Here is a 23716-nt window from a genome sequence, read left to right on the forward strand (position 1 = left end):
ACCGCCGTGAGCTGCGGGCCCCCCTCTCATCACCGCCGCGAAACACCGCTTGCGCGCGCGAACGACCGCAAGCTCGCACCCGCGCGCGAACGACCACAAGCTCGCACCCGCGCGCAGGACCGCAAGCGCGCGCCCACGCGCGAACGACCAGGCGCGCCGCCGAGAGGGAGGCGGTGCGCCCGCAACACAAGTCCGATCTACGGGGAAGGACAGCCACACAGGGACAGCGGCGCACAGTTTACTTACCTGCTGGCCCGCCTCCAACTCCGCCTCCTCGTCCGACTCTGCCTCCTCGTCGTCCTCCTCGTCCGACTCCGCCTCATCCTCCTTCTCCAGAGCGTAGCTGCGTAAGGAGAGGGGGAGGAGTCTAGTTGTTGCGCGGCGGCAGGAGTTCTACGATCCCCGCCATTTTCTGGAGCCTGGCTGGAGGTCAAGGACGACATCTGGACCGAAGACATCGCCTGAAGAGGACTGGAGTGGGAGCAGCTCTTCTGACACGGTGAGTAAAGTGTCTCAAAGTGCTGATCATGTATGGCCCTGTTCACACAGAGTATTTTGCAGGCCGAAAAAATCTGCCTCAAAATTCCTTAAAGAATTTTGAGGCAGATTTTGACCTGCCCACACTATCTTGCCGCGTTTTTTGCTGCGTTTTTTGCCCGCTGCGATTGAGGACAGCAGACAAAAAACGCAGCGAAAAATGCATTTTCTGCCTCCCATTGATTTAGATGAGAGGTCAGAGGCGGAACCGCGGCAAGAAAGGACGTGCTGCTTTTTCTTTTTTCCGCGACTGGCTCCCATTGATTTCAGATTAAATCAATGGGCGGCGGTTTTGGAAGTTGTTTGGTGCTGATTCTGACGCAGTGTCCGAGTCAATATCAAGGCCCAAAAACTCTGTGAACTGGGCCTTATTGTTAGGGCTTATTCAGACGAACGTGTAATACATCCGTGCAACGTGCGTGATTTTCACGCGCCTCACACGGACCTATGTTACTCTATGGGGCCGTGCGGACTGTCAGTGATTTTCACTCTGCTGCGACTGTGATACGCTGCGGATTTTCCACAATAAAATGTGTTGCATAAAATCCGCAGCGTTCATGCCTAGTGTGTTCCTACCCTAAGGCCGGATTTACACGAGCGTGTGCTTTTTGCGTGCGCAAAAAGGTCCATAACAGCTCCGTGTGTCAGCAGCGTATGATGCGTGGCTGTGTGATTTTCGCGCAGCCGCCATCATTATGACACTCTGTTTGTATGTTTGTAGCACGTGGTGCTTTTCTGTTTTCATTCATAGTTTATACGGCTGCGGAAGTGCTGGGCGTGATTTTCACGCACCCATTGACTTCAATGGGTGCGTGATGCGCGAACAATGCACAAATATAGGACATGTCGTGAGTTTTACGCAGCGGACACACGCTGCATGAAACTCACTGACAGTCGGCACGGCCCCATAGAGTAACATAGGTCCGTGCGAGGCGCGTGAAAATCACGAGCATTGCACGGATGTATTACACGTTCGTCTGAATAAGCCCTAACAATAGGCGAAGTTCACAGAGTTTTTGGGCCTTGATATTGACTCGGACACTGCGTCAGAATCAGCACCAAAAAACTTCCAAAACCGCCTCCCATTGATTTAATCTGAAATCAATGGGAGCCAGTCGCGGAAAAAAGAAAAAGCAGCACGTCCTTTCTTGCCGCGGTTCTGCCTCTGACCTCCCATCGAAATCAATGGGAGGTAGAAAATGCATTTTTCCCTGCGTTTTTTGTCTGCTGTCCTCAATCACCGCGGGCAAAAAACGCGGCAAGATAGTGTGGGCAGGTCAAAATCTGCCTCAAAATTCGGTGCGCGGTTCCAGGCGGTCGCGGGTGGGCATGCGCGGGAGTTTGCGGGTACGCGCGATCGGTCGCACGGGCGGCAGTGTTTGACGGCCCCCATGACGACCCCCATGCTACCCAGGGCCGCCATCAGGGGGGTATTATGGGTACTGATGTGAGAGGCCCGGCCAAACCTAATTGAAAGGGGGGCTCGCAGCTCACAACATTCTTTTGGTGAAGAAAACAAGCCCCATTGCAGGGGTTTGTTTTTTTTTTCTACCAAAGGCAAGTCGCGGCAGTTTGCCGGGCCCCCCTTTCAATTAGGTTTGGCCGGGCCTCTCACATCAGTACCCATAATACCCCCGCTGATGGCGGCCCTGGGTACCATGATATGGTGCTGGACGGAGTACCGTTAACAGGCGGTGCCACGGTAGGGGGGCCCAGAAAATTTAGCTGTAGGGGGCCCTGAAATTCCTGATGGCGGCCCTGCACACACACACACACACACACACACACGTCCACTTTTACTTGTATCTGAATTGTTGTTGTTCTCATTGTACACACCGGACATATCAATAATAAGGACCAATGGGAGATTTGTGAATCATCCCATAAGAAATAGATCCTAATGGGAGGTGTTTGGCTAAAAAGTCATCTCTGAATGGGGTTGTCGTCTGCTCAACCTTTGGGACCCTGTTGTTTTTGGGGTCCATGGCCCACAGGAGGATCCCCTGGTACTCTAGTGGGATAGTCTGACTCTAAATTACAGAAACAGTCAGGGTGGGTTGAGGCACTTGGGGATTCTCATAACTACCATTCTTTTCAATCACAAGCAACCATGTATGTGCGAACACAAAAAGAAATCAAGAAAATCGGTGTTATCAGACTGTTATGGTTCTCTCCAGGAAGTGGGTCCGCAATTAGTTTGGCGGTGGTTAAAGAGGCTCTGTCACCAGATTTTGCAGCCCCTATCTGCTATTGCAGCAGATAGGCGCTGCAATGTAGATTACAGTAACGTTTTTATTTTTAAAAAACGAGCATTTTTGGCCAAGTTATGACCATTTTTGTATTTATGCAAATGAGGCTTGCAAAAGTACAACTGGGCGTGTATTATGTGCGTACATCGGGGCGTGTTTACTACTTTTACTAGCTGGGCGTTCTGACGAGAAGTATCATCCACTTCTCTTCAGACTCACAGGTCCTGCATCGTGTCAGACGAGCCAGCACCAGAGGCTACAGATGATTCCGCAGCAGCATCGGCGTTTGCAGGTAAATCGATGTAGCTACTTACCTGCAAACGCTGATGCTGCTGCAGAATCAACTGAAGCCTCTGGTGCCGATGTGTCCGACACGATGCAGGACCTGTGAGTGACGTCACAGATCTGCACTGCCAGAAGCTGGGCGTTCTGAAGAGAAGTGGATGATACTTCTCATCAGAACGCCCAGCTAGTAAAAGTAGTAAACACGCCCCGATGTACGCACATAATACACGCCCAGTTGTACTTTTACTTTTCAACACGCCCAGTTGTACTTTTGCAAGCCTCATTTGCATAAATACAAAAATGGCCATAACTTGGCCAAAAATGCTCGTTTTTTAAAAATAAAAACGTTACTGTAATCTACATTGCAGCGCCGATCTGCTGCAATACGAGATAGGGGTTGCAAAATCTGGTGACAGAGCCTCTTTAAACTGAGGTGCGGAGTCTATGGAATCTCCCTGGGCTTCATCCTAGAACCTCCAAAAGAGGTGTATGGTCTTTCCCATTCAGATCCCCTGTTGCGGTCCCCAGAGTAGTCACCAATTTGTAGTTGTCAGGAAAACCCGACAAAGCCCACGGCTGAGTGCAGAGAGCCAGTGGGCACTAACAGAAAAGCGGCACCGGATCAGAGCAAGGTGAGTAACACAGACTTTGACAAATTAAGCAAAAACTGTATTTTAAAAAAAGAATATGCAAGAAAATCTTAACAATTAGAACATGCTGTGTTTAACCTGTTCGCGCAGCACAACATAATAGCATGTTGTGGGGCAGGGGTGATGTTTGGAGCGGGTGTAAGCTGGGTATGACAAAACTGCCAGGAACAGCGATCGCTATTCCTGGCCATTTAACCCCTTAGATTCTGCGATCAATCACGATCGCAGCATCTAAGATGTTATAAAGAGGTGGGCGCCCCCCAACCGACAGCTCATCGGCCTCCTGCTATGCGATCGGGGGGTGTCGATGGTTGTCATGTCAGCCCAGGGGCCTAATGAAGGCCCCGAGAACTGCCTTTCTACATCTCCTGTTAAGCCGTGTCTCTGGGCTTAACAGGAGCCTGTAAATAGGACAATATACTATACAATATATAATTTGTATAAGGCCGGATTTACACGAGCGTGTGCGTTTTGCGTGCGCAAAAAATGCAGAGTTTTTTGCGCACAAAAGGTACTTAACAGCTCCCTGTGTCAGCCTTGTATGATGCATGATTTTCGCGCAGCCGCCATCATGATGACACTCTGTATGTTTGTAAACCGAAAAGCACGTGGAACGTGAAGTGCTTCCGTGTGCTGCGCGTGAATTTTACGCACCCATTGACTTCAATGGGTGCGAGATGCGCGAAAAACGTACAAATAACGGACATGTCATGAGATTTACGCAGCGGACACACGCTGCCTGAAACTCACAGACTGTCTGAACGGCCCCATAGGCGAACATATCTCCGTGCGAGGCGCGTGAAAATCACGCGCGTTGGACGGACCTATTATACGTTCATCTAAATAAGCCCTTACAGTGTATTGTACCAGTGATCTAACGATCGCTGGTTCAAGTCCACTAGGGGGATTAATAAAATGTGTAAAAAAAAGTTTCATCAAGTTTTTAGTAGTGTAAAAAAATATATATATTAAAAGTAAAAAAAAAACAAAACTTTTCCCATTTTTCATCTAAAGTAATGCAAAAAATAAACAAAAGTGGTATCGCCGTGTCTGTAAAAGTCTGAACTATTACAATATACCATTATTTAACCCGCACGGTGAACGCCGTAAAAAATAAAACCGCAAGAATCCCTGTTTTTTTGGTCACTTCACATCCCAAAAAAAAAATGAAATAAAAAGTGATCAAAAACTCTTCTGTAGCCCAAAATGGTACTAGTAGAAAGTACAGCTCGTCCCGCAAAAAATAATCCCTCATACCGCTCAATCTATGGAAAAATAAAAAAAGTTGTGGCTCTCAGAATGTGGCGACAAAGCACAAATTGTATTTTTAACAATTAGTTTCTTCCTTGTAAAGTAGTAAAACCTATAAAAAAAACTATATAAATTTGGTATCGAATTAATCGTATTGACCGGTAGAATGCAGTTAACATGGAGTCACCGTACGGTAAAAGTCGTAAAAACTAAAACCCTCAAAAGATTGAGGAATTACAGTTTTTTTTCCTATTCCACCGCACAAAGATTTTTTCCCAGTATCCCAATACATTATATGGTACAATAAACGGTGTCGTGAAAAACTACAACTCGTCCCGCAAAAAACAAGTCCTCATATGGCTTTATCAACGAAAAAATAAAAAAGTTATGGCTTTTGGAAGGTGGGGAGGAAAAAAATGAAAACGAAAATCCAAAAAATTACTGGGACGGGAAAGGGTTAAAAAAAAAAAAGGAAGAAAACCCTGAAAAATGTTTTTTAAATGCAAAATATAATTGAGATCTTAGAAATCTCATAAACATGTGTAATCCGAACGTTGCATTTTTCATGTCGGACAAAAACGCAGCTTGAAATCTGCAACACAATGCTTTGTTGTGTTTTTTGGCTCGGTGGCGGCACAGCCTGTGGTGGCACACAGTCCCTATCGTTCCCTATTAACCCCTTAATGACCAGGTCATTTTGTGCGTTAATGACCAAGGATTATTTTTTGTTTTTTCACGGTCGCATTCCAAGAGTCGTAACTTATTTTTATTCCATCGACATAGCCGTATAAGGGCTTGTTTTTTGCGGGACGAGTTGTATTTTGTAATTGTACCATTTTTAGATGCTTATAATATATCGATTAACTTTTATTAACTTTATTTTAGGAGAGAATTGAAAATAAGCAGCTATTCCGGCATTGATTTTTACGTTATAAATTTACACCGTTTACTGTGCTGCGTAAATAACATGTTAACTTTATTCTATGGGTCGGCACGATTACAGGGATACCAAATGTGTAAAGGTTTTATATGTTTTCCTACGCTTACACCATAAAAACCCGTTTAGAAAAAAATTACTTGTTTTCGCATAGCCGCGTTCCAAGAGCCGTAACTTTTTTATTTTCCCGTCAATGTGGCCGTATGTGGGCTTGATTTTTGAGGGCCAATGTGTAGTTTTCATTAGTACTATTTTGGAGTACATAGGACTTATACAGTGAAGGAAATAAGTATTTGATCCCTTGCTGACTTTGTAAGTTTGCCCACTGTCAAAGTCATGAACAGTCTAGAATTTTTAGGCTAGGTTAATTTTACCAGTGAGAGATAGATTATATAAAAAAAACAGAAAATCACATTGTCAAAATGATATATATTTATTTGCATTGTGCACAGAGATATAAGTGTTTGATCCCTTACCAACCATTAAAGGGAATGTGTTGCCAGCAAAACATGTTTGGTTTTTTTTTGGTTAAACAATTAGTGTGTAGGTGATTAAACATTGTTCTAATTTTTTTTATTTTTTTCACGAGTCAGGAAATATTATAAATTGGATTCAATTTATAATATTTCCCAGCACTGGTCACTAGATGGAGCAATTCCCAAAATTGCAGCATTGCATGTGGTAAAGCAACCATATTGCTTTATGCTGCAAAATTGGGAAAAAATTCCTCGCTCTAGTGAGCTCTCAGAATCCCCCCTCCTCCTTTATCCTGGCTAGTGCCGGGAGAAACGAGGGGTTTGAACAGTCTAACCTCCTACACTGTGTGTCGCCATTTTTTGAGCTAACACACAGTGTAGAAGGTTTACATACAGTAGGAAAACACACTAAAACACGAACATACATAGAAATCACTTACCTGCTCCAGTCGCCGCCGCTCCCTCCGGTCCGTCCGCTTCGTCTGCTGCCGCTGCTCCATGTGCACAAGTCCGGAAGCCGCGACCGGAAGTAGTAATCTTACTGCCCGGCCGCGACTTCCGGTCCACAGGAAAATAGCGCCGGACGGCGCGCATTTCAAATCGGACTGTGTGGGAGCGGCGCATGCGCCGTTCCCACACACACGGCGTACACCATAGTGGATGGAACGGGCCCCGTTCGCAGTCCCTATGGGACTGGAGCTGCCGTATTCCATGTCTGTATGTGTCGTTAATCGACACATACAGAAATGGAAAAAAAATGGCAGCCCCTATAGGGAAGAAAAAGTGTAAAAATAGAAAAAAGTAACACACAAACACACAAATAAATATAAACGTTTTTAATAAAACCCTAACATAAAACTGATATAAAAAAAAAAAGTTTGGTGACACTGTTCCTTTAAGAGTTCAGCCTCCTCCAGACCAGTTACACGCTCCAAATCAACTTGGTGCCTGCATTAAAGACAGCTGTCTTACATGGTCACCTGTATAAAAGACTCCTGTCCACAGACTCCATTAATCAGTCTGACTCTAACCTCTACAACATGGGCAAGACCAAAGAGCTTTCTAAGGATGTCAGGGATAAGATCATAGACCTGCACAAGGCTGGAATGGGCTACAAAACCATAAGTAAGACGCTGGGTGAGAAGGAGACAACTGTTGGTGCAATAGTAAGAAAATGGAAGACATACAAAATGACTGTCAATCGACATCGATCTGGGGCTCCATGCAAAATCTCACCTCGTGGGGTATCCTTGATTCTGAGGAAGATGAGAGCTCAGCCGAAAACTACACGGGGGGAACTTGTTAATGATCTCAAGGCAGCTGGGACCAGTGTCACCAAGAAAACCATTGGTAACACATTACGCCGTAATGGATTAAAATCCTGCAGTGCCCGCAAGGTCCCCCTGCTCAAGAAGGCACATGTACAGGCCCGTCTGAAGTTTGCAAATGAACATCTGGATGATTCTGAGAGTGATTGGGAGAAGGTGCTGTGGTCAGATGAGACTAAAATTGAGCTCTTTGGCATTAACTCAACTCGCCGTGTTTGGAGGAAGAGAAATGCTGCCTATGACCCAAAGAACACCATCCCCACTGTCAAGCATGGAGGTGGAAACATTATGTTTTGGGAGTGTTTCTCTGCTAAGGGCACAGGACTACTTCACAGCATCAATGGGAGAATGGATGGAGCCATGTACCGTCAAATCCTGAGTGACAACCTCCTTCCCTCCACCAGGACATTAAAAATGGCTCGTGGCTGGATCTTCCAGCACAACAATGACCCGAAACATACAGCCAAGGCAACAAAGGAGTGGCTCAAAAAGAAGCACATTAAGGTCATGGAGTGGCCTAGCCAGTCTCCAGACCTTAATCCCATCGAAAACTTATGGAGGGAGCTGAAGATCCGAGTTGCCAAGCGACAGCCTCGAAATCTTAATGATTTACAGATGATCTGCAAAGAGGAGTGGGCCAAAATTCCATCTAACATGTGTGCAAACCTCATCATCAACTACAAAAAACGTCTGACTGCTGTGCTTGCCAGCAAGGGTTTTGCCACCAAGTATTAAGTCTTGTTTGCCAAAGGGATCAAATACTTATTTCTCTGTGCACAATGCAAATAAATATATATAATTTTGACAATGTGATCTTCTGTTTTTTTCTTAATATAATCTATCTCTCACTGGTAAAATGAACCTAGCCTAAAAATTGTAGACTGTTCATGTCTTTGGCAGTGGGCAAACTTACAAAATCAGCAAGGGATCAAATACTTATTTCCTTCACTGTAGATACATTTTTATTTATTTTTTATGGGGGGAATGGGAGAGAAGAGAAAATGTATTTGTTTTTTGCATTTTTCTTGGATACCGTTCATCCGACGGCTTAATTAATGTGTTCATTTTACTGTTCGAGTCGTTATGATCGCGGGGATACCATATATGTGTATGTGTTATTTGTCTTGACACTTTTACTAAATAAAACCACTTTTTGGGGAAAAAAAAGTGGTTTTATTTTGACAGTAATATATATATATATATTATTTTTTTTCATAAACTTTATTTATCTGCTTTACATTTTTTTTTGTCCCACCAGGGGACTTCACCATGTGATCTGCTGATCGCTTATATAATGCTTTGGTATACTTAGTATACCAAAGCATTATTGCCTGTCAGTGTAAAACTTTCTTTGAGGGGGCGCCGATGGGGTGACAGAGGGAGCTCCCTCTGTCAAACACATTAGATGCCGCTGTCGCTATTGAGACGTGCTGCCTGCTTCTAGGGTAGAATACTTCAATAATTTGGTGCGTGATGGAATGTTACAAAATGGCGCCAAGTGCCTACTTAGCGTGGCCCGAACTCCCAGCTCCTGGGTAGTCTCTCCTCTCCCCAGCATTGTCTTTCAGGCTATTCCAGCACCGGAGCTCCCAAGAAGTGACCGAGTACAGTGCTGGCCAAAAGTTTTCAGACTGACACCAATTTTGGTTTTCACAAAGTTTGCTACTTCAGTTTGTGTAGTGGCAATTTGCATTAACTCTAGATTGTTATGAAGAGTGATCAGATGAATTGCAATTAATTGCAAAGTCATTCCTTGCCATGAAAATGAACTTAATTCACACAAATTTTTTTTTTACTGCATTTCAGCCCTGCAATAAGATGACCCGCTAACATAATTTCAGTGATCTTCCCGTTAGCTCAGAAGGAAGTGTTATCAAGGACATGGCATCTGATATCACTCTGTAATGTTGATTGAATTATAAGAACAGACTGGTTGCTTTAAAAGGGGGATGGTGCTTGAAATCATTGTCTTCTTCTGTTAACCACGGTTACCTCCAAGGAAACATGTGCAGTCATCATTGCTTTGCATCAAAAGAGCTTTACAGGCAAGGACATTGCTGCTTGTAAGATTGCCTTTAGAGAACCTTTCACCTCCCCAAACATGTGCAGCTGAGTGCAGCATGTTATAGGAAAGGCTTCACAAACCCTGTCTCACGTAAACTTATTTTTCTAACTCCCTCCGTTATTTAGATATGGGTGCCGTTATATTTGGCGCCTGATATGTAAATGAGCCCCTGAACAGTCAATGGGGTGTTTCTAACTAACTAAAAGGCAAGGGGGCGTGATGTCTTCGCTCTGACACAGTCCAATCAGCTGCGGACAGTGTCAGGGCGGCTAGCGCTATGTTCTCTCCCGCGAGAACACACACAGACTTGGTGGTTGTGCTGCAGATAGCGCGGGCGCGCACGGCCGTTCGCGCGCACTTCGATGGATGTAAGTAGATCTCCTCATCTCCTTCGTCTCATCATCTCGTCTCTGCTTCTCCTCCTCGTCTCTTCTCGTTCCGTGGTGGTGACGTCGATGTGCAAGCGAACGGCTGTGCGCGCATGCGTGAGGGCGCGCGCACGCGATCTGCAGCACAAACACAGCGCAAGCCGCCCTGACACTGTCCGCAGCTGATTGGACAGTGTCAAAGCGAAGACATCACGCCCCCTTGCCTTTTAGTTCGTTAGAAATACCCCATTGACTTCAAGGAGAAGGCTTCAATTGCTGTGAAGAAGGCTTAAGGGCGTCCAAGAAAGTCCAGCAAGTGCCAGGACCGTCTCCTAAAGAGAATTCCGCTACGGGATCGGTTTAACACCAATGCAGAGCATGCTCAGGAATGGCAGCGGGCAGGTGTCAGTGCATCTGCATGCACAGTGAGGCGAAGGCTTTTGGAGGGTAGCCTGGTGTCAAGAAGGGCAGCAAAGAAGTCACTTCTCTTCTAGAAAAACTTCAAGGACAGACTGAGGTCTTGCAAGAAGTACAGGGACTGGACTGCAGAGGACTGGGGTAAAGTTATTTTCTCTCATGAAGCCCCCTTCAGACTGTTTGGGACATCTAGAAAAATGATTGTCCGGAGAAGAAAAGGTGAGCGCTGCCATGAGTCCTGTGTCCTGCCAACAGTAAAGCATCCAGAGACCATTCATGTGTGCGGTTACTTTTCATCCGAGGGATTGGTCTCACTCACCATTTTGCCTAAGACCACTTCCATGATAAAGAATGGGATCTAAACATCCTCCAAGAGCAACTTTTCCCAACGATCCATGAGCAATTTGGTGATGATAATGCTTTTTACAGTATGATGGAGCACCATGTCACAATTTCGGGTCCATTACCAGGAAACTCCCCAGATCTCAATCCCAATGAGAACCTGTGGTCAATCCTCAAAAAGCGGGTGGACAAACAAAAACACAGAAATTGTGATAAACTCCAAGCACTGATCAGGCAAGAATGCGTTGCCATCAGTCAGGATTCGACCCAGAAGCTGATATCCGGCATGCCAGGGCGAATTGCAGAAGTCTTGAATAAGAAGGGTCAACGCTGTAAATATTGAGTCTTTGCATAAACTTGATGTATTTGTCAATAAAATTTTAAAAACTTATGAAATGCTCATAATTGTACGTCAGTAACCATAGAAACATTTGACTAGTCAACTACGCTATTGTTTCCGTTAAAAAAACAGAAACCTTACGGAACGGAAACAAACGGAACCAATTGCAATGGAAGCATTACCATTGAAATCACTGGTAATGCAAATGGGAGCTATGGTTTCCGTTTGGCATTCTGTTCATCGGATGGAAAGGTCGAAGCCCGACGCTGATGGGAACACAACCTAAACATAGTGAAGCAGGACACTCTGTGAAAACCTAAATTTGTATCAGTCTCAAAACTTTTTGCCAGGATTGTATTAGGTCTCATCGTGTTCTAGCACCTGTGATTGACTATTCGTGTGCCTGACCTTCCCTAGCTACGTACCATTGCTTGTTATCTTGACGTCCTCTTCCTTTGACAAATCTCTTGGATCTTGGATTGGCACCGCATCTTCACAGTCATCTGCCTGTCTGTAACTAGCCGTGTTAAAGTGGAGCTAAACGTTTGACAAACTTCTGACATGTCATAGTGACATGTCAGAAGTTTGGATTGGTGGGGGTCTGAGCACTGAGACCCCACCAATCGCTAGAATGAAGCAGCTGAAGGTCTCGTGTGCGTTCTCAGCTGCTTCCTGTCTGTTCGGCTTTTTCCGGAAATAAATGTATCATGTACGGACTCAATAAAACGTCTATGAGCCCGTACACCGATACATCGGCTTTCCGGAAAAAGCCGAACAGACACGAAGCGGCTCAGCGCTCACACGAGCTCTTCAGCGGCTTCGTTCTAGCGATTGGTGGGGGTCTCCGTGCTCGAACCCCCACCAATCCAAACTTCTGACGTGTCACTATGACACGTCAGAAGTTTGTCGAACATTTAGCTACACTTTCAAGCCCTGATAATGATGTGGGAACAAAGCTGATTTTTAATTCGGCATAAAAGAGCAGATTAGCTGATAAACGGGCGTTTGCTCGTTCATCGGGTGATCGTTGCCCTGATTACATTCATGTGAAAGCTCGTTTGCCCGATCATTGGCCTGTGTAATTGTGCCTTAAAGCCCTGATCACATCTGCGTTAGAGGCCTCGGTCGCAGATCCGGCAGGGATATTATATATACGCGCTATTGTTTTCAGTAAAAACACGGACGCCCCGACAGAAAGCCGATGGAACCTATTAAAGTCAATGGGTTCCGTCAGCGGCCGGCGGTGTCCGTTGTTCTTTCTCTGCTCTGACGGAGCAGAACACTAGAACACACTGACGCAGGTGTGAACATAGCCTAATACCAGACATATAATGTAACATTTGTGTTATTCAAGTTGGACAATGTCCAATGTATTTCTTATATGAATTTTTTTTCTTAGCCCACACGTTTAGTAGTTGCCGCAGAGATGTATTATAACGTGTGATTGTGTAACTCTTTCGGCCGCCATGATGAACAACACATCCTGTAACAACCAATGGCCGACCAATCAGATTCCTCAAAGGGCCTGTGCAAAATTTAATCAGGTTGTTATGGGAAACCAATGAGATTGCTCAAAGGACCTGTGAAAAACGCAATCTAGTTGGTTGCTATGGACAAACAATCAGATTCCCTAAAGGACCTTGGAAAATTGGAATCTTATAGTTGCCCATAGCAACAAATCAGATTCCATTTTTTACAGGTCCTTTGGGAAATTGTTTTGGACTCGTGCTTTAAGTTTTCTCCCCAGTGTCCAGATCTTTTACAGATCACTAGTCTCCACTTCCAAAAATTAGCGTTTGAAAAAAAGCAAAACTTCTCCTCCCCCTCCTAATATAAACTGCCGAGGAGCAGCTGCAGTGAACGCCAAATAAACATAGATGGAAGAAATACATTTTGACCCCCACCGCCTTCCGTCGTCGCTCATGGTCGCCAAGGCAACAGGCAGCGTCGTCCACACGGGTTTTAAACGGCCAGATGATGGAAAGGGCGTGGTTAACTGCCATACAGGTGTGTTCAGGGAGTGGGCGTTTCATGGGAGGGGCTAGCCTTACACTTTGCTGTGTGTTCTGCGCTCCGGGGGGCGTGACTAATGGTGAAGGTAGGCGTGGTTTAGTCTGGCGGCAGGACAGGCGCGGATAATGCCCGTTATGTGAGCGCGGGGTAGAGCCGGGGTGTTCGTGATTCCCGGGGGAGACTGCGCACTGTGCTGCTGCTATAAGGTATGAGACCTGCGCGCTGTATGTATGTGGAGGGCATGCTGGGACTTTCAGTTAGCGGTGGTTCATGTGTTGTTCTTTTTCCTGCATTGACTATGTCTGATCCTCTGGTGTTATACACGTGATGCCGTTGTGGTGCACATTGAGTTCCATTGCACGGATATAGGCAGGTGACACTAAACTGGTTTGGCACAAATCGGAGTCCTGCTGTTGAGCTTCTTTACAGGTCCCACTATTGGTGGTGCTCCTTGGGTTGTGGGGTGGCGCTCCTTCTGGTGCTCCTTGGGTTGTGGGGTGGAGCTCCTTGGGTGCCACTGTGGTGGGTTGTGGGGTGGAGCTCCTTGGGTGCCACTGTGGTGGGTTGCGGGGTGGTGCTCCTGGAGTCATGGGGTGCCGCAGCAGTGTGTTTCTCGGGTTGCAGGTTCCCACTGGTGCGCTATGACTCCTGGGGTACTGCTGGTGTGCCCCTTCAAGGGGATGCCACTGATGAGCCCCTTAAATCCTGATGTCCCACTGTTGTGCTCTGGTCACGTCGTTCCGCTTCATTGGCAGCTCGTGCTGCGTGTTTCCGTTGTTTGGCGGCTGTTGTGTGACTTGTATGTGGTGGTAGAGACGTGCGGCACTGCAGAAATGGAACATTGTATGGGAGATTTATCAATTCTTCCATAATTGGATTGACCTTAATGGTGTTGACTATGAAGTCGCTCTCTAATCCGGCGTCTTCGGCCTGCGGCTCTTTTGCTGTTGCAAAACTAACTCCCAACGTGTTCTGCAACTCCCAACGTGGTCTGCAACTCCCAGATTTTGTCGCAGTGATAAACAGTAGCAGTTTTGCTCTTCGACCGCCTGCGCCGCCTTCATTTTATCTAAATGGTGCTCCTGACAAGATCAATTTGGTGCAACTCGCTAAGCATGTGACACACTTCTCTTTTTTTTTATGTCCCTTTGTGGCACCCGTATCTCACTAGCAATATTTTGCGCAAAAAATGCCACACATCCTAAAGGGGTTTTCCGAGTTAATAAAAAAACTAACCAAGGGGGGAATGCAATAAAGCAAAAAAAGAAGCGTTCCTCACCTGACCGAGCCCCTGGCGTTCCAGCACTTCTGCTCCAGTCCTAACAGCCGCTGTTTGTTGACATGGGTGCAGTGATGATGTGCCCGCATACCCACTGAGGCCAGTGATTGGCAACTGCGACCAACGGTGTATACTGGCACGACATCACTGCAGCCATGTCAACACGGGATGCGGGAGGGTCTGCCCAGTAAGTAGAGGAAAAAATAAAAATGCGTTCATTTATTTTATTTATCACATTCCCCCCCCCCCCCCCCCACACTGTTTGGATTAATTTGTAAAAAACCCTTTTTAATTGAATGAATGCGTTTTGATCCCTCTTAGACCCTTCCCTTTTTTACAGTTCTCAAAACTTTTAAGGTAGGTGCATAAAGTGTCTTCAGCGCGTAATACATTTATTTCATTTTGCTTAGTTAGGGTATGTTCACACAGGGCGGATAGGCTGCGTGAAGGTTCACAGCGTATCCGCCCAGGCGGCCGCAGGGAATTCCGGACGAAAAAAGACTCACACGATTGTGGTGCAGATTTTTGGCCGGCATGTCTGTTGCGGAAAACTGCACAGATAAAACAAAAAATAATAAAATCCATACTTCCCCTCTGACGTCCTGCAGACCGGCCTCCTGGGATGACGTTTTATCCCATGTGACCGGGATAGAAAAGTTAAGTAACTCCCCCGCTGTGTGGTGGTTGGGACTATCTCTCTATCTTCTCAAGGTTCTCCTCCGCTCGCCATATTTTCCCTTCTTGCTCGTTCTGTGGTAGTAAGCCGCCATGATGTCCTGATTTCTCCTCTACGCTCGGTGTATTCATTCTGTTTTCTATTCTCAGGTTAGGATCGTGAGATACAGACATGACCAAGCAGCTCGCGGGCTTCCTGAAGTACCGGACAATGGGGTGAGTGTACATCAGACATTACTAGTAGGGGTCCATGGACTGTGCCTCTCTGGTGGGTTTTGGACTGTTGAAGCGCATGAGAACCCTTAGTATAGTCACTCATAAACATGGAGGCAGGGCTGTCCCATAAATGTGCTCCTCATTTAAAGGTTTTTCAGTTTTACGTAAATTAAGCTTTATCATTGTATATGGAAAAGTGCTTCAACTTTCTAATAAACTGTGTATGTCAATTCCTCAGCTTTTTTAAGATTTATGCTTGCGGTCAGTGAATGGTAACATTATTATCATCAACATCAAGAGGCTACGAACCAAACACTGAGCGTTTGCTGCATTTGTATCCAATCTAGACAATCCCTTAAAAGCTAAATACATCAGCAGCATAAAGCCCTGTTCACACAGCGGATTTTTTGTGGCGGGTCCTATTAACTTCAATGTTAAGTACAGGCGGAATCCACGCGAAGGTCGGGCCCCAGCCTCTCCCTTATTGGACCTCATCGGCCGCTCATTTCCCTTAGTGTCAATAACATTTTAGTCCTTTTTTCTCATTTGTGGTGAATTTGCTGTACTTTATAATCAACTTGTCTGTGAAATAATCTCCATATGCACTCCCTTTCTAAAGGGCTTGTGCGTATACACAGCAGCTAGTCTGAGTATACAGAGCTGCAGTGTAAAGCATGGGGGAGGGATAAAGAAGCATCCTAAACCACTGATGAGGAAGAAGGTATGTTTCCGTATCCCTCAGACTCCAGTAGGCTAAGCTGCCATCGCTGACCATAGATGTGCCCTAATAGAGCAAACCTAAGAAGCAGAAGCAGGTTGGCATCAGCAGTGGAATAGACACTTAAAGGGGTTGTGCCAAAAATTTACATTTATCATCAATCTGTAGGGTAAATGATAAACGTCTGATCACTGTGGATCCCAATGCTGCGATGGCAACCGATTACTAGAACGGGGGTCCAGAGCCCCCATTCCTACTCATCACATGACTGCAATGAGGAGGAGCTAGAATGCAGCGGTTGTCGATTATGAACCATTCAACGTCTATGGCACTGGTGGAGATAGCGGAGTAGAGCACCTGGACCCCCAGAAGTCAGACATTTATTAGCAACCATGTGGATTCGATAATAAATGTCAAACTTAACACAACCCCTTTAAATGAGATATTTAGGACCGCAACTGCAATATAGCCAAAAGTTTTATTCCATTTGACCGGACCTATTCATAGATCAGTGGACGATGTTCTTTGCTTCCATTGTATGTCAGTGACTCATCCTGCGAGAGCGAGCTGGAGGAGTTGATGCGCCAGATTGACATCATGGTGAATAGTAAGAAGGTGGAGTGGGAGAAGCAAGTCCTGGTGCTGGAGCAGAGACTGGGAGATCAGGATCAGGAGCTCACCACAACCAGATGTACCTTGGATCAAAAGGACTGTGAGGTAATGGGGGTCACTATTGGAATATTACTAAAAGGGTTGTCTGCTTTAGATGGTCCGATGCCCCACTATTAGAAAAAGCCTCCTCTGATACCACCCACACTCCAAAAATCATACAGATCGGGAATTGATAGGCCCACTGGGGACAGAATGATGACCATCTCTGAACAACGCTGAGGTATATGTTGGCGCTATATAAGCAACACAAATAATACTTCACAGCAATTCTCTATTATAACATTTTTATAAGCACGCCTGAAGGATGGACCATCAATATTTAAGTCCCTGATTGCTTGATCCCCCACTGATCTCTGAGGAGCAGGATACTTTGATCAGTAGCAATCCCTGCAGATCGACTCCCACTGGTCACATGTTTGACAACCATGGTCAGATGTGAAAGACTATAATGTATCAATGTTTTTGGCTTAGATTAGAGTCCTCTCCAAAAAACTTGAAGAAGCAGATGGGAATCAATATGAAGTTGTGCGGAAGTACGAGACCCAGCTTGAAGAACTGAAAAATCAGGTACGGTTTTCGTATTGGGGTGTATTCAGGTGGCGCTATACTTTAAGATCTTTGTTAATACGTTGCCTGACTTCTCTTGTACCGATCCTGAGTAACAGACTATTTCAGGCTGTATTCCGAGTTCTACTGGTTGCTATTGGAAACAGTCGACAAAGCTGTTGACAGACCCTACCCTATCATCTTTGCTTATATCCCATAATACAGGGGGCATCAGAGAACTGTACAGTGCCTATTGTAAAGACAACAAATCACAGCCCTGTACAGACACTGAAGCAGCAGGGATCACTAAGCGATTTCAGCTCTGAAGCCTGCTGAATTGTGAATTCAGCTCTGCAGTATAATACCGGCTGTTACTATGGATCAGTACTAGATTAATGTAATGCATTTGCAAAGTGACTCTTAGGTAGATTATACTATTATATGAACTTTTCCTTTATGTTGTTCATTGACGTCACTTGCGCACAAGTTTGTCAGGTCGTTCGGTAAAGCAAATGACCTCATCGGTCAATCTTCTGAACATCCTGCTAGATAATGTCTGAATCCAAGCCCTGGCCTTGTCTCCTGAGATCATGAGATCCTGATTCACAATGTGGCCCGACACTCTATAAAGTTGTACACTTCAGAAGGATTAGCTTGAAGCCCCTGTGCAAAATCTGGGACCAGCCCCTAAAATGACTTGTCTCTTGTAGTACCGCTGTATGTGGCAGATGGCTTTGCGGCAGCCTCCTATAGGTTCACCACTGTCTACTATAATTGTGAATTTCTATCACTGACCACAAGATGGTGCTGGGCTAAAATAAGTTCATTTTAAAAAAAAAAAAATTTCCGTCTTTCTATATACATCGATAATATACCATATCTTAAATTGAAGCTCTGCTCTGCACACAAATTATTTACACAATTCCAGTTTTAAATCTGCGTAAAATGTTGAATATCTTTGTAGGTTTTTTTTTTGTTTTTTTTACCGTTCTTGTACTGCTATATCAATTTGCGTTTTTAGTCGGAAAGCTGCACATAAAAAGCAAAAAGTTTCATACTTGTGTAGACCTGGCGTCCCTCTGCAGTCCAGCCTCCTTGATGACGTTTCATCCCATGTGACTGCTGCAGCCTGGGTTTTGGCTTTAGCGGTCACGTGGGATGAAACATTATCCCAAGAGGCCGGCCTGGACATAGAAGCAATGAATTCTGGGTAAGTATAAGGTTTTTATTAAATATTATTTTTTTTTGAATTGTAGGTTTTACTTCCCTATCTGGGGAAAACCTGCAACACAAAAAACCAGCGATTACACAAATACAATTGACAGCTGCGGATTAGAAAAAACAGACCGCAGGTCAATTTCTGAGCAGTTTTTCCGCTCCTCATTTACGCAGCGTGTGGATGAGAATTTTTTAAAATTTCATGCAATTTGCTGCTTCTTTATTATGCTGCGGTTTTGCCGCAACTAAATCTGTTGGGGGAAGTCCGCGGTATTTACTCTACGTGTGAATTTACCCTAAACCTGAGTTAAGTTTCAAAGCTCTATAAAGGGTTGGACTTGACTTGCAGGGTAGTCACCCATAGGTGGCACTAGACAAACAGTTTTCTTACTTCTAGTAGAGCTTTCTTGCAACACTTCTCCCAGGGTGCACTGCCGTTATGACTCTCTACCAGCTCTGACGTGTTGTCCAGAAGTGGAGCTTTACATATTGTTTTTACAGTTCCTAGACTGTGAGAGTGATAAGGCGCTTGCAGTTACACCACCGTCTTTCATAACCGGTAGCTGCAGAATTGATTAGATCTCACTCCAATAACTGGTGATGGACATCAGAATATTTTCTGGAGTTTGCTAGTCTGCTGTTCATTGAATGTGATAAATAAGCTTCATAAGCTTAGCTTCTGATTTGGAGGTACACTGCTACGTTTAAGGGGGTCCAGGGTTTGAGTCCTACTGGGGGCAACATCTGCATGGAGTATCTATGTTCTCTCTTTTCGTGTGTTTTTCATATAAAAACGACAGTTTTCTTCACATTTCAAGTGAGAGGAGCTACGTTATACCGTCCCCTAGACAGTGGGTGAATGGGACCTCCGCTGAGCAGGTAAAAACCTGTAAAGCAGCTCCCCCCCCCCCCCCACCCCTTTAGAAGGGTATGGCATATTGCTAGGGTACACCATCACTTCTGGATCGGTGGGGGTCCAACTGCCGGGACCACCACTGATCCTCAGAATGAAGGAGCCACGGGTTAAAGGGGTTTTCCCATCAGGGACATTAATGATATAGCCACCGGATATGTCATAAATGTCAGATAGATGCGGGTCCCGCCTCTGGGACACACACCTATCTCTAGAACGGGGCCCCCTAAACCTCCTAACTACTTTTTTCTCCTTCTGGCTCCCAGCCACTTCCTGGGTATAGATAGGTGAGGGTCCCTTATGGGAAAACCCCTTTAAAGAATGAATGGCATACATGGATATGCCATAAATATGTAATATAAAAATTGTATTTAAAAAAAAAAGGGGTTTTATTATAGACTTTTTTTTGAGACTATTCACATAAAAGAAACTTGAAATATCCCAATTTTCACGCTGGTCACAATAGGCTGATGCTTCCTAATTTATGTATCTCACTTGCCAGCTTTACCATTATAGGCTGGGACTTAAGGAGCAGAGTCATCTCATCATTATAGTGATTTGATGACCGCTCTACTAACCTGTACTTATAGTAAGGTTTTGTGGAAAATGTGGGTAGTCAATTAATATAATCGATCTGAAATTTGTCATTGTCTTTTCACAGCTTTGTAAATTGAAGAAGAGTTATGATAAGCTCCAATTTTATCACGTGAAAAATATAGACACTTCTCCAGACCATGAGAAAAGTCAGTCTGAGCTCCGGTGGTTGTCTCAAAACCTTGACGTAAGTTTATTTGTGCCATAATTGAATGGTTAGGACAGTTTCCTTGCAGCAATGCGGTCCTGAGTTTGAATTTGACCTTGGGCGGCGTTTCTATGATCTTGTGCTTGAATGTTTTTTGTTGTTTTTTTTCAAAGGACTCCAGTTTCCTTCGATACCCAAAGAATGCAATGATGGGTCAATTGACTCCCTATGCAACTCTTTTTGTATGTGTAGAAAATAAGGAATTGGATTATTTTCCCGACAGGGGCTGATTACCATATGTGTACAGCACTGCGGAATATGTTGGTTCCATATAAGTAACGGACACAGTTGGGACACTGAGCTCGGGGATATATAGTGTTCTATGATTTGATTCTATATTTTCAGATATAAGTGGTATTAAATGACTCCTAAAGAGTGTCGGGAGTCCTGCTGCCCCTGCGTATAGGGAGTCGGTGAGTCCTGCCCTGACCAACCCTGCATAGTCCAATCATACAGCCATGGATTTACACATGACCTACAGATTTGACTACACACAGGCTTTGTATGTAATCTCTAACTATGGAGACACATTGGTCTTGCATGGGAGCTGTATACGCAAAATAATAGAGTATTTTTAATTAAGACTATTGCTTCATTTTGAATTGTAGAGCCGTTGTTTGCAAAAGTCTACATATCATCCTTCAGAAACCAGATTATTTAATACGCTGTATCTAAGCACCTGATAGTTTGGGCAATCCTGCCGATGCCAGATTACCACAATTGTTGTTCAACCTATCTTGTGAGAATTGTACCCAATAAGTGGTATATATTCCAGTTTCTAGCAGTCGTCGCCCCCCCCCCCCCCCCACTTCTGCAATCTTCATACATAATCTTCTGATACGGACCTCCAAAGTGTAGTTCATGTTCACTTGTCCTGAGATCGTTCATGTCTTCACTGTAAACCTACAGCTGCCACCTTTAGGGCTCATCTTTTATTGCCGCAAGCTAAGTTATGACAGACCATGAAATCTTATGGGGTTGTCTCATGCGGTAATTAAGAAATATCTTGTGGCGAGTAGCCGGCTGCCGACACACCGTAAGCCATAAATCCTCCTGCGCTTCGGGAGCTGTTTTACGGCTAGTTTGTTGTTTATTGGCGCTAATAGCTTGGATTCATTGAGTAAATCGTGATTTTGAAGTACAGACGTTTACAGGGAGCTCAGTGCAGACAAATTCACAAGGTAATTACTGGCAAGGGTAGACCTAAATCATCCTTGTTTTATGAGAAAGCACCAGAGCTTCCAAATTATTTGCCCTAATGACAAGTTGTTTTTTTTTTTTTGTTTTTTTTTTACAATAATAACAGAGCTACTAGTAAAAGTGGATCTTTCAACCATTTCACCTTTGCAACTATTTTTTCATTTGCTCTTATGCATCCCAAATGGAAAATGAAGCAACTTTGCAAATGGACTTAATTAAAAATCTCCTATGGTTTTGTTGTCTACAGCTCCTATGTAGACCTATGTGCTTCCATGGTAACAGACTACGAACAAAACCTGATCTTGCAGTCCCACTCTTTATCTGTCCGCTACTTCTTACTAACGTACATTGATAGCTTAGCAATAAGTAGGGAACGGGTGGATGGCAATTTGTCTACAGGATCAGACTCGACAGGGTTTAGTATGTGGTGTTGTCCCAGGTAGCAGACTTAGACTGATGTCAACTTTTGACATTTCCATGACATGTCAGTTGGGGAATTTAGGTACATTTGACTTTCAAAGAGGGTCTGTCACCTCTCCTGACGTGTCTATTTTAGTACATAGTTTTATTCCTCATGAAATAACAATTCTGAAACCTCTTTTTCTTCAAATCCTATTTGTGCCGTTCCTCTGTTTATTCTTCCTACAAATTTATGAATAAATCGACAACTGGGTGTTACCAGTTGGGGTGTGTCCCTAGTCTGACAATGTCCAATCATTGCTCAGTTAGACTGTGTAGGGACACGCCCCTTTGACGAGGGAAATGGTAACACCCAGTTGTCAATTTATTCATACATTTTTAGGAGGAATAACAGAGGAATGGCACAATGTAAAGTTCTAAGAAAAGATGTTCCAGAATTGTTGTTTAATGGGGAACACGGGTATTTACTAGAATAAACATGTCCGGAGATGTGACGGGTCCTCTTTAGGTGTCTGAAGGATAGAAGCTCTTGGCCACAGTCTCCCCCCTACTGAAGCACCTTTGAAAGCCCAATAAATTGTATACCGAGAAAAAGGAGCCCAAAGTCCCCGTTGCATAGCGGAGCTACTCTTCAAAAGAACTTGTAACGTCTCACTGGACATAGAGAGAACAGGGCAGTATGTGAACGTTCTTCCCTCCTGTAGGGTGCGCTGCCAGCTATGTGGTTATCTTATCAGGGGAGATTTATTGAGACAGACCTGTATGTAAATGAATTGACTCTTGCACTACCGCCCCCCCCCCCCTTCTTATCTTCTGCATGTGTTAATTCCGATTGCTCGTTACCGGCTTGACTTCCTGTCTGGGCGATCGCCATGAAGCCACATATACTACAGTGCACTCAAGAAGTTCTATCGGCTGTACAAGAGAATGCCGCCACATGCAGCTGATATACTTTATTAAGAATTCCTCACTATTTTCAAGATCTCTGGTCAGAGTGGAAAAACATTCACAGCTTCTATCCAAAGGCAGAAAATCTGTCCTGTGATGTGTATTTGAGCTGTCACTCCTAATCAGCTCTGCAGTTGTGTATCGGCAGGTGATCAGCCACTGAATGAATGATTTCATTCAATTACAGCAACCAGAGATCTTGGAAATGGAGAGGAATTTAAACCTAAAGTATATTATACAATGAAGTGCTATTTACAGAAGGCTGGAAAACTAATTAGTTGCACTTGGATACATTTGTGTCATTATCTGTATGAAGAATTTAACACTGCGGTATTAGAAAAGTGTTTCCTGCATCTGGACGCATTGTATCTGAGGTCTATGTGGATAGAAGCGACCAAAGGTGGAGCACCCCTTTAAATTCTGAGATTTGTGCGTTGTTCTTTCCCAGGAATATAAAGACCAGGCCAGACAGTGGGAGAATCAGAAGCTGTTGTATCAGAATAATATAAAGAAGTTAAATGAGCAGAGGAAGAATCTGCTAGAAAAATGTGACTGTTTCCAGGTAACCTCTGTATACATTTCCATTGTGTGAACACAAACCAACCGCTTGTATTACTCAACACTGACTTTCTACCATTTAAATATTGCACCTCGAGCTGATGCCAAGATCGAAGCCTTATTCTAGTGGCGGCAAGCCTTTGAAGTCATGAAATATTCTAGAAGTCCTTGGCAGCGAAAGGGAATAAAAGACACACAATTGGCTTAGTGACACACTGCACCGTCCCATCAGACTTTTATAGCCCCTCCTGGTCTTCCACTTCTTGCCTTCTGCCATGTTGTGCATCACCTAC

The 23716-nt window shown here is 44.6% G+C and overlaps 1 protein-coding gene across 3 annotated transcripts in view; it reads left to right on the forward strand.

Annotated features, from left to right (window-relative positions):
* The first annotated feature begins 13319 nt into the window (after positions 1 to 13319).
* The window catches only part of DEUP1 (deuterosome assembly protein 1), a 40390-nt gene continuing 29993 nt past the window's right edge, over positions 13320 to 23716 (forward strand). Inside the window, exons 1-6 of one of the 3 annotated variants that reach the window (XM_075851474.1) lie at positions 13320 to 13464; positions 15363 to 15428; positions 16692 to 16863; positions 17290 to 17385; positions 20157 to 20276; positions 23314 to 23427. In XM_075851474.1, the coding sequence (XP_075707589.1) occupies positions 15385 to 15428; positions 16692 to 16863; positions 17290 to 17385; positions 20157 to 20276; positions 23314 to 23427 (546 nt within the window). In that variant the 5' untranslated portion in view covers positions 13320 to 13464; positions 15363 to 15384. The remainder of the gene's footprint in view (positions 13465 to 15362; positions 15429 to 16691; positions 16864 to 17289; positions 17386 to 20156; positions 20277 to 23313; positions 23428 to 23716) is intronic. The other 2 variants (XM_075851473.1, XM_075851475.1) reach the window with 2 other exon arrangements.

Source organism: Rhinoderma darwinii, chromosome 2, assembly GCF_050947455.1.
Source record: "Rhinoderma darwinii isolate aRhiDar2 chromosome 2, aRhiDar2.hap1, whole genome shotgun sequence".
NCBI classification, from domain to species: domain Eukaryota; kingdom Metazoa; phylum Chordata; class Amphibia; order Anura; family Rhinodermatidae; genus Rhinoderma; species Rhinoderma darwinii.